Source organism: Bison bison, unplaced genomic scaffold (genome assembly GCF_000754665.1).
Source record: "Bison bison bison isolate TAMUID 2011002044 unplaced genomic scaffold, Bison_UMD1.0 scf7180017864148, whole genome shotgun sequence".
Lineage (NCBI taxonomy): Eukaryota > Metazoa > Chordata > Mammalia > Artiodactyla > Bovidae > Bison > Bison bison.
The window spans coordinates 7,466,195-7,478,132 of record NW_011494720.1 but is presented as its reverse complement, the minus strand read 5'-3'; the positions used below and the strand labels follow the sequence as shown (position 1 = coordinate 7,478,132).

Genomic DNA, 11,938 nt, shown 5'->3' with positions numbered 1-11,938 from the left:
CCACCGGCCTGGTGCCGGTGCGTGGACCTCAGCGTGGTGGAGCCGACGGGCTGAGGGAGCTTCTTTGATGTGACTCCAGCGGGGACCATGACCCAGGCTCTCCAGGTAGTGTCTGGCTCTCACCCCCTCCCTGCCCAGAAGCCTGGCCTCCTGCATTGGGCCCCAGGTCGGCTGTCTGCCATTCTGGCCCGGGGGTCCACCAGCTGCTGGGGCAGCTAAGAACACCTTCTCCCCAAAATCGAGGCACAAAGGGGAGAAGGTTCTTGAGGGTTTCCCCCCCTTCTTTTTTCTTAAAATAAGCTGCCAACACTGCTGCCAAGATGGATGGGAAGGGAGATACTTGTCAAGCTTGTTGCCTATAGCAACAAACCAAACAGGAAAAGCAGGTCTGGCCAAGTGAAACTGGCCACCAGAAAGTCTGCTGCAAGCACGGGGCTTCCCCAAACAGCGGTAAACGCGCACCCCGTGGATTCAGCTTCCACTGGCCAGGGGCCAGGACCACGGGGGACACGCTTCCTGTGAAGTGACGGGAAGCTCACACTCTCCATAAGGGGCTTCCCTGAGCTCTGAACAACCACAGGGTTTTTTCCTTTCCCATCCAGCAGGGGACACGGGCTGAAAGGACTGTGTAGGCCCATAGCCCACTCGGTCCAGAGAAGACTGAATGCGCATGGGGGCACTGGGAATCGGGAGAGATGCTTGGAGGTGGGTGGAGCCTTTTGCTCACGGCCCCCCTCCCCATCCAGGGCTTCTCGCTGCATCTTCCCAGGGCGGGGAATATGTGCCAAAAGCCAAGGGGAGTCCACAGAGAGCTGGGGACAGTGAGCAGCTTCGGGCAGGGCGGGGTGGGGGGCAGCCCAAACAAGGCTGGATGACGACTCGAAGGCTCCAAGTTCACAGGAGGAAATTATGTTAGGCTGCTCGCGTTAAACCCAGCAGGGGCTCTGAAGAGCTACTTAGGTACAAGTGTCCTTCGGGTGTTCGTGTGGACTTGCCAGGAGGTGTGGACTAGTGGCTGGGCCCGCCCGACGAGTGAGCAGGGGACCCCAGCCCCCTGAGGGGTCAGGGATGCATGGGGTGGAGCCCAAACATACATGTATGCGTGCATGTATGCATGCACACATGTGTATGTTTGTCCAAGAGAGGTGGGGAAAGGCCTGGCCGTGCTGAGTCCTCAATGACCCAGCGGGGAGAAAAGGCAGCTGGAGCTAGGAGACGCTCTGTTCTCATTCTGAGCAAATTCACCCAAACACGGCTTCATGAAAAGTAAACTTCATTCATCAGGAGCCCAGATCACTTAATGCTGAAGCTCTGATGGAAAAAAGTCTCTTCAAAGATGGGGCGAGCAGGCCACTGTCTCCAGTCCCCAGGGAAGCCCACCCAGAGCAGGCCCCCCCTCCCCTTCTCTTGGCCTCGCCCCAGGGCAGGGAGCCAGTTACCTTAAAGGCTCTGTTGAGCACCTCCTCTCCGCCTCTGCTGCCCAGCAGGTTCACGACCACCTGCTTCCCGTACTGCTCCTTCAGAAGCACCATATGCCTGCAACAGAGCAGGGCAGTCTGTGATGCCCTGCCCCTGGGACACACACTGACGACCCCGCCCTCGAGGGCACCAGCTGGGCACTAGCGGTCTAGGGTGAGCTGGCCCCAGGAAAGGCAGCGGCCGACAGGAACAGCAGATCAGACTTCCGAACACGTGTGGCGTCAGACAAGGATACGCTGGACTTCTATACAGTCCCCCCGTAAATCCAGAACTGCTAACCTGCCTCTCATGAACAGAGCCTCATAAACGCAATGTGCATAACTCCAAAGTTAACCTAGTTCACCTGGTAGTTTCTCAAATCTAGAAAAACCAGTAGGGGAGCCATCAACCTCGGGGCCCAGTCTTTTCATCTAAGTACTGCATTTCATGATGTTTAACCTCAGCAAGAAGGTTATAAGAAAATTTCCATCTTTAGGAAAATTCTTTGCATATCAGAGACTATTACACATATATTGAAATAGTAGGGGGAGACTCCAATATTCTTACCACCAGCTATTGAAAAGTAATTATAATTTTAATAATGTTCAGTTCAGTTGCTCAGTCGTGTCCAACTCTTTGCGACCCCATGAATCGCAGCACGCCAGGCCTCCCTGTCCATCACCAACTCCCGGAGTTTACCCAAACTCATGTCCATCGAGTCGGTGATGCCATCCAGCCATCTCATCCTCTGTCGTCCCCTTCTCCTCCTGCCCCCAATCCCTCCCAGCATCAGAGTCTTTTCCAATGAGTCAACTCTTCCCATGAGGTGGGCACATTGGAAGGACTGATCTCCTTTAGGATGGACTGGTTGGATCTCCTTGCAGTCCAAGGGACTCTCAAGAGTCTTCTCCAACACCACAGTTCAAAAGCATCAATTCTTCAGCGCTCAGCTTTCTTCACAGTCCAACTCTCACATCTATACATGACCACAGGAAAAACTATAGCCTTGACTAGACGGACCTTTGTTGGCAAAGTAATGTCTCTGCTTTTGAATATGCTATCTAGGTTGGTCATAACTTTCCTTCCAAGGAGTAAGCGCCTTTTAATTTCACGGCTGCAGTCACCATCTGCAGTGATTTTGGAGCCTGAAAAAAATAAAGTCTGACACTGTTTCCCCATCTATTTCCCATGAAGTGATGGGACCGGATGCCATGATCTTCGTTTTCTGAATGTTGAGCTTTAAGCCAACTTCTTCACTCTCCTCTTTTACTTTCATCAATGTTAGAATAGCTAAATGTAGCTTTTTAAAAAAATAGGGAGACATAATGCAAAAAACAGACGTAAAACTGATTTAGTAATGCAATCTTTACGTCTGAAACTAGAAAAAACTGGAAGACAACACAGGACAATGTTAAAAGTGGTGGAATTTTATGCGCTTTTAGATTCTTTTCTTCTTTAAACAGTTTTGCATTTTCCCCGTGTCTGCAATAACGTTTCTCTCGTAAATGGAATATTTTAAAGTCAATTATCACAAAAGAACCATTTTGGCCCCATAAAGGCTGGGGGCGGGGGGTGGACACAAAAAACCTGTCTTACTAGCTCTGAAGGAAAACACTGCAGAAAAGAACAAGGATTTGAAAGTGGGCAGTCTATGCTGCTCTGCAGACGGTTGACAATAAGCCTGCCTGCTCATCTTCAGATGGGCTTCTGCCTCCGTGGGGAGGAATTCTCCCAGGGCCATGGTCCTAGCAACCCTGCCTTGTTTCAGTCTCTCCCCTGGGAAGATGCAGGGCTGGATCAGATCTAGGCGATCAAAGCCTCCCCACAAGCTGGCAGGCTGCACCCCGTCCCTGGAGCCAGGCAGCCCCGGGGGGGGAGGGGGTGCTGGAAGAACAGGACATGCATGGCCTGACTACTCCAGGCTCTGTGGTTCCTCCTGCCCACAGAAGGTGCGTCCTGGCCTGAGGTCTGACATGTGGAGTCAGAGCAGGGCCTGCTCAGGTGAGTAGTAATACACCAACTGAGGGACACAGGTGGGATGGTGTTACCGATTTTAAGGTCAAGAAGAAGGCTGCAAGCAAATTTAAAGTCCAAATGAAGCTTCAGGTAGCATGATTAGAACACTTAAAAAATTACTTTGAAAATTATTTTTATAGCCATTAAGATCATTTTAAAATTAGCATTCAGAGTAAAAACAACATATATTTTAAGAAGCTAATAACTTTCAAGTACAGATTACCAAGAGTTTAGGTTAGTGATGGCTTTTCTTAAGCTAGCTGAAAAATAGGAAGCGTGCAATGACTCAATCAGTGCTTTAAACAATTAACTATGTATGACCCAGAGTTGAGAAGGGGCGACAGAGGACGAGACGGCTGGATGGCACCACCGACTCGACGGACGCGAGTCTGAGCAAGCTCCGGGACCTGGTGACGGACAGGGAAGCCTGGGGTGCTGCTGTCCATGGGGTCACAAAGAGCCAGACATGACTGAGCAACTGAACTGAACCAGAATTTCTTCTAGAATGACACATAAAAGCTAACAGTGGGAATTGTGAGCTAGGGCACTTCTGCCTTTTCCCTTATACCTTTCTATACCATGACTTTGTAAAGCCTGGGAATATTTAACTTCAAAAACAAAAGGAAACTGGCTTGGAAATACCCTATAGTTTAGATGATCCCTTATTAACTAGGACAAATAGATAAAAGCGTCACTGCAGAAGGAATGGATAAAATAACTGCAAAGTTTTACCTGAGCAGTTTATTAAATGAACCTGCAGGGAAACCTGAGAGCAAGGGAAAAATTTCATTTTGTAAACTGCCTTTTGGCAGAAAGAACCAGAGTGAAAGGCAGATTCAGAGTGCACATTTGGGGTCTCCCCCTTCTGGCCACTCCCTGGCCCCCCATCCCACTGTCTGACAGGAGGAAGGATGGACTTGACGGCCCTACCTGTCGAAGGCAGGGGCACTGGCCTCCAGGCCTCTGCTGAGTCTCAGATGATGGGAGCCAACCTAAATCAAAGAGAGATGACGCTGGTGATTCCTCCGGCCCAGGATGCGATCGCCTTCCCATTCGCCCTCCACCACAAGCCAGGCCAGAGCAGGAGCCCCACGGCCCCTCCGTGGTCTGTTTACAGCTCAGGATGGCCAGACCCTGAACCCGAGTCCGGCTCTGCTGTGGCCCTCTCCTAAGTGCCACATGGACCATGCCAGCTGGACTCATCCACAGAAGACAGACCACGAGGCCCAGGTTGGATTCACAAACACTTCCATGGGGCAGAGGTGTGGCCCAGCCAACCGGGAGAGAGAAACCAGCCTCCAGCCTCTTTTGCGAGGCCAGGAACCTTGACTGCCCCTCAAATCTGAGCTGCCATAACTACCCGCAAATGAATCTGCCTTACTGTCTAGAACTACTTACTTCACACCGGCAGCTTAAAACGCAAACTTGAAACTACGTGTTGCTATTGGCTGAGGGCCTCTGCAGCTGGACAAATCTAGGACAACCTGACACGGAACAGTGTTAAGGATAGTAGTGGATTATAACCTGATGAAGAGAACAGGAATCCAGGAATCTCTACAGAGGCGAGCATGCTGGCTGGGTGGATGACTGGATGGATAGATGGATGCGGGCAGGTGGAAAGGGCGGTGGCCGCCTGGTGAGACGGCTAGCTGGATGGGGAACAGGGATGGGGAGAAGGGAGGGTTTTTACAGCAAATACCAACCAATAAACACAGAAGGAGTGATGGGAAATCATCGCCTTATAACCATCCCGGGAAAAAACTGTTCGGCAAAAATCATCCATTGACCCATACATCTTAAGGGAGTTTGACGAGGAGCAGGATATTTGCATGGTTGCAAAGTGTCTCCCGTAAATCGCTTCTTGGTTGAAAAGTAAGACATACTAAACAGAGAAACTGAGGAACACCTTGCACAGGTGATTGAAGTAACATCCCGGAGGAGGGGCAAAGGGACACTGTGGGCTCCCAGCGGGATGGACTATCTGAGGACGTGGTCCTTGGGCAGAAGCGGGCCTGGGACGCTCTCTGGAAGGTCACCCTTCCTCTGTCACCTGGACAACCCTTTAGTCCGGCTGCCCAAAGCCTCACATCCGGCCTCCCCATGCCGGGCCCTGCCCATGCCCGGCTCGGACACTGACCTGCAGCTCTCCTCTCTGATGTCACTTAGTCCTGAGGCCGCTGTGGGTCAGAGCCACAGGGAGCAGCTTCGGGCAGGGCTGGAATGAAACCACGGCTGGCCCCGCACACAGGAACTGACCTCGCTGCTTTTTTTAGTCTCCCTCTTCCTCCTTTGCCCACCGTCCTCCCCCAGCCAACTGGACGCGTGACCGACCATTCCCTTTTGGTCTCTAAAGCCAGAGGTGCGATCCTAAACGCTCCAGGCTGAGCCTGAGGAAGTGGATGGAAGAATAACGCCTGGCTGGGTGGACATGGAGTGTCTACCAGCTCCTGAGAGGGTCCCAGAGCCACAAAGGGCATCTCTGAACATCTCCCCGCCCCTCCCCTAGTTAAAGATGCCAGCCTCTGTGGTCTGGATCCTTGCCATCATCCTACCTGGTGGCTTTACCTTTATCTTCACAAGCCATGGTGTGTCCCAGCTCCACGGCTAAGGTGTTGGCCTTAAATCAGCCATGATGGGAGTATTTATACCACAAAAATGGGCAAAAGCAACAACTCCAAACTTCTCCCTCCTGGCCCCAGAAAAGCTGGTTTACCACCATAACCTTGAGTGGTTCCCAAGCCTTCTGCACATTGGAGCCATCTAAGCATCTTTAAAACAGCATGCATGGCTGCTCCCACCCGTCGTGATATAATGGGGATAGCACACGCCCTGAGCACCAGGAATTTTATGAGTGCCCAGTAGTTTCAACATGCAGCACTTTGGGCACCACTGAGGCAAAATTCAAACTTCTCAGTGTAACATACAAAGCCCGTGTTCATCAGGACCTAGCTGGCTTCTCCAGCCACACCTCTCCCCACGAACTTGTCCCCCTGGCCGAGCTGTAGGTGGCCGAGCCAGCACAGTTCCTGGATGTGGTCTGACGCAGGGGTTGCAGCATCTGCGTCGTGGTCCCCTCTGCCTTCCTGGCCGGGGTGACCCCACCCCACCCTTCCCGAGTCAGTTCAGACGCCCACCCCCGCAGCACAGGTGTTGGGGGCCAGAGTCAGGCACTCCGCCCGTGGCAAAGGTCATGAGGAAGGAGGCTCGACATACGCAAAGGCGGGATCGAGCCTCAGGAGTCCCCCTGGAAATCCTCGAGCATCTACCCCCATAACCAGAGCCTGCCTACTTTACTACTTTGTGCTCTCACCTACACCTCTGACTTTACGGGGGGCTGTCCCCCACAACCTCTTTCGGAGAAGGAGTTAACCTAGAGCTCCAGTTAATAAAAACTCCTGGGCGTGACAAGAATGTTTTAACCTACAAACTCCTCTGAAGGTTCTCTGGCCTGCCTGACAGGCTTGTCCGGCCACATGTGATTGCTCACAGCCTCCCAACCGTGAGAGGCACGAGATGCTTTAAACCTTCTAAAAACAGGTTCCTTAGAAAAGTTAGAAAACTATTAGTATAAGTATAATGGGCTGATTAGAAATTGTATTGGTGAGGGTTTTTCATTTGTTGAGCCAATGTTTGTTGCTAAGTCTCCACATCCCCTGCCCTTACACACATTAATGAATATATAGAAGAAATAAGTATTAACCTTTGATATTAATCACGTTGGACCTTAGGCTAAGTAAATTCTTTCCTTAATTAAAACCCACTACACCCTCACCCTATAGGAATGTAACTTTATCTGGTACTTTCGGAAGGTGGCGTCTGTTTCAAGAATAATCACCCCTGGAGAAATAAATGTCCTGGTTGACTGACCGCTGTCACAAGGAGAGGGTCATAAATTGTCAGCAGGCCCCCTGGCCAGAAGATGATGTAACATCCCTAAGACCTCCGTATACATTTGTATGAAGCACCTGACTTTGATAAAAGTCAGGACTGCTGACCCCGTGTGACTTTTGAATAACATCTCAGTGTATAAAAGTAGACCATGGAAAATAAAGAATTGGGATCAGTTCCTTGAAAGACTGGTCTCCCCATGTCTCTCTCTCTCTCAAATTCTGGCTGAGTCTCCATCTGGAGCGCGGAACCCACAATGCTTACTAATTATGCCTGGGCTTCTAAGATCCGACTGGGGAGGCCTCAGTGTCTCCTCTCCTTCGGGAGAACGGAAGGACGCCTGCGGCCTACCTAAGTGGTGCAAGCTTCTTGTCTTGAAGTTTTATTGGTCTCCCGCGTAAACCAAGCTACTCAGCCTCTTTTCTCCACTGAATTTTCCTACTGAGCTATCCTCATTCTATTACTCTTTACATCTTTAATTAATATCTAATTGAAGCTATTGTATTCTGATCCTCGCCAACGACGTCCCCGCTTTGAATACCCTGGACCAGCCGGGGCTGGACCCCAGCACACGGGGACCTCAGTTGCCCTCTCTCCTGGCTCTGCTCATACCACACCGTCAGGACCTGTCCCCGCCTCCCGGAAGGCAGGGGCAACCTCTGATGTCAGGTGTCTGAACGTACCAGATGTGTGATGAGAGCCTGCGGGATGAATAAACGGCTTCCCCGGGGGTGTGTATGAGGGCTGGGTGGTGGAAGAGCCCGGAGACTGGTCCTCGCGCTGCACATGAACTCAGAGAGGTGAGGACACTGTCTCTACACCACACAGCATCCCCGTGGGGACTCAGTGTGAAACTCCTACTCGACTCATAGGGCACAAAGAGCCACACCTCTCCTAATGCAACTTGGGCTTTTGTCTGCGTACGTGCTCAGTCGCTCAGTTGCGTCTGACTCTTTGCAACCTTGTGAACTGTAGCCCGCCAGGCTCCTCCATCCACGGGATTTCCCAGGCAAGAATACAGGTAGTGGGTCGCCATTTCTTCCAGAGGATCTACCCAACCCAGGGATGGAACCTGTGTCCCCAGTATCGGCGGGCTGATTCTTTACCAGAGCCACCTGGGAAGTTCTTCTGTCTCTTAGATGCTATATTTTATGTTATGAATAACATTAACAACTACCATTTTTCATACTTTTTAGAGTCTATATACTGTACTGAATTCTAATACATTTCATGATATTCAATCCTCTCCATAACCCTATGAGACTGGTACAGCCAACCCCATTTTACGGAAGCGTAAATTAAGGCTTAGCAAGAAAGAGTTTCTCCACTTTTTTTTTTGAGATAATAACTTCTCAACAGTATATGGTTCCTAAGTAGGGGAACCAGAACCTGAACTGGAACCCAGGTCCCTATAACGTCAGAACCTATGCTCTAAACCACAATAAGCTGTCTTGTGACCTTATTTCTTTCTGTGATGTTGCTGGTGAGCCCAGGAGCTTTGTGCAAGGCCCGTGGTCTGCACTGCGTGTACCGGGTCATGCTGGCGTCGGTTCACATCCATTTTAAGCACTTTTTTCTCCTCATCCCAACCTTGTCATTATTTCTAAAACTGCTGCAGTATGATCCATCTCACATCGTCTTTGGAACACAGGAAGGTACAACCACCCAACTCAGAGCACACAGGGCTGCGTGCCCCGGAGCTCGGTGAACAGGCTTTGACGGGGAGGAGGTGGACGTGGGCACGGTGGGAGCCGCAGAGGGGAGTGGTCTTCTCCCTCCTCGGCTGAGCCACATGAAGCTTCAAAACACAGACCTGACCCGCCAGTGCAAGACCTGTCTGTGTGTGCACCTTACAGGGAAGAAGACGCTAAAGCAACAAGAGCAGCAAAGTCTTCAAACGAATCCTAGATAAAAACATCACTAAATAGACTGAACTGGAAGAGCAACTAGCTTTCGATATGGCTCTTTATAAACGGCACAACCTGCTGACATGACAAAGATGAAATGTGAGGGGAACGTGTTGCTGGAAACACAGTCGGGACCCAGGAGTTTGCAATGAAGGTCCTGGGCCTGTGAAAATGTGTAGACAAATCACCATCCACAGACCTCTCTGCACACCCCCATACCCTCATACCGCCCCCTCCCCACCACTCCCCGCAACCAGGGCTCATCTGCTCCCTGGGGCAAGCGTAAGAGGCTGCAACACTGCAACTTAAAATGCAAGCTATTCACCTCCAAATCTTTGCACTGTTCATCTAACCTAAGTGAAGATGGAGTGAGAGTTTTTCAAAATGGAAAAAAACCACCAGACTGATCGTCAGACTTGCTACTGATAGTCCAGGTAGGGGGTTTGAGAGCTAACCCCCTTCAAAGAGGACCTCATCTGCCTTTGATGCAGAATAATATTTAGAGGGTAAACACAGGTATCAAACCCAAAGGTTAGCAAAAGATTCATGAACACTGAAGTCTTTTGAAACTTATTTTGAAGAAACCACGAAGGCTGTAGAAGAGCCTTAACAAGCATCATGAGTCCAGGAGGTGCTATAGCTGCAGAAAAGTGAGCCAGCCAAGGTCCACAGATGCACGGCTGCTCCACGGCAGGGTCAGGCTGCATCTAGAGCATCTGCGGATTCAACGTGAAGACCGAAATTAAAGAAGGGAATGACAAGCTTTGTTTTCAGAAGAGAGAGACCAGAGCATGGCGAGTTCTAGAAACAAGACAGAGATGATGAAGGAGGGTCCTGGAGAAGATGAAGTGGAAAAAGGGGGACCGTGAAGGTCCGAGGACGCAGACTTCGTGTGGCACGACCCCTGCAGAGGCAGACTGTGCAAGGCAAGGAGAAACTAGCTAGTAACAATGATGATGATGACGGAGCCATCCTGAATCATGACCTCAAGCCTGGAAGAGCAACCCCAAACTGGGTGAGAGGCTAAAACAGATGAGTTCCAAAGGGTCCTTCCCAAACTCTAAGATGCTCCCATAACCACCCCCGCCCAGGAAACTGCACATCTAAAGAAAATTAAACTTCAAAACCCCTTCTAGAATGTCTAGAATAGGCAAATTAGAGAGACAAAAAATAGATGAGTGGCTGCCGAGGACTCGGGTAGGGCTGGAGGGGATGGGGAGTGACCGGTGATGGGCACAGGGTTTCTTGGCGGTGAAGAATGTGTTCTAAAATTAGACCACGGCGATGGTTACACAACTCTGTAAATGGACTAAAACCCAGAGAATTGTATGCTTCACAGGCTTCTCCAGGTTTCTCTGTGTAAATTATATCTCAGCTGAGCTGTTTAAAAACACAGCTCTCTGGGGATGGGCTCCAGGGAACACTCCATCCGTCCCCGGGAGTGCCTCTCTCTGCAGCCACTTAATGCCACAAGCTGCTGCACGCGTCTTAGGTGTTCCTTTCTGTTGGAGAAACTGAACGTTCTCAGAGCTTTTTCCGTAGAACTCAGAGCCCACGTAAGACATCTGCCCACCTGTCTCCCCGAAGGGCGGACAAGCTTCCTTTCCACAGCTGCCAACTGCGTGAGGACAAGGTGCCCACAGCTGAGGCCAAGTCAGGTCAAGGGCGGTGAGACCCGGCGTGTCAAACACTCCCAAGGATCTGGCAGGTGGCCCTGGGCCTCGAGCCCTCGGGAAGAAGGGCCAAAGCGATGGAAGCCGGGCACAGGGGTCTTGTGAGGGCACCTACATCCCCTCTGGCCAGGGAGGAAGGTCCAGGAGGACATGGCCAAGACCCTCCTGGGTAGGAACTCCCTCAATGGGGCTGCGTGCTGTTCGGTTGATGACAAATGTGTACTTGGCCTCATACCCTGAACACTTCCCAGGAGACAGAAGGCCAAACAGCCCTGGCACCGGCCAGAGCCCCACGTGGGACAGCAAGGGGTATTTTTAGAAATCACGAGAAACCAGTGTGCAGTTCTCAGGTGGTCCGGGAACAGGCACCTCCAAACACCAGACCTGCCGCACGGCCACTAGGGCCCCCCAAACCTTTCAAAGCTTTCCAGGAGGGTCACAGGTCTCAAAAGACATCAGAGGCCACATTTTCAACGCACCGAAGTGGGGTCTGAGCAAAGGGAACTGCAATCACACGACGTGGTCCACTTACCCCCAGAGACCTCCCATCTCACCAGTGTCATCAGGGAGCTCGAGGTGGGAAATCACACAACGCGTGTGTCTCTGTGTACAACACCACACACACGTGCAACGCTCACATGCACATGTGCACACACACTGACAGCTCAGCTCAATCCAGCTGGGCTGGGGAGAAAGACCTGAAACTGTGCCAGGAAAGAAACACGATGAGAAGAAGCAGCCCACAGCGGTGTGCAAGAGCAGGTGAACAAGGACAGACAGACACACAGAGACAGGCTTTCTCATCACTTACCTGAAGCCCTGGCTGCTCCCAGAACAGCGGAACGGAGCCTCGGATTTGGACAAAAGAGGACACGCCATCATCCATGTAAATTGTCTGCACCGCAGGGAGACAGAAGGGGAAAGGTATTCTTCAATGAAAGCGAACGTCCCGGGGCCGGGTAACGGGATCCGGCTGCTGAGACCCTACCTTTCCCC

General features: G+C 51.3%; 1 protein-coding gene across 1 annotated transcript in view; it reads right to left on the bottom strand.

Moving 5' to 3' along the window:
- SYNJ2 (synaptojanin 2) overlaps nt 1–11,938 on the bottom strand; it is a 113,760-nt gene that overhangs the window by 38,198 nt on the left and 63,624 nt on the right. Inside the window, 3 exon segments of the mRNA XM_010840875.1 lie at nt 1,440–1,536; nt 4,405–4,466; nt 11,754–11,837. Of these exon segments, the coding sequence (XP_010839177.1) occupies nt 1,440–1,536; nt 4,405–4,466; nt 11,754–11,837 (243 nt within the window).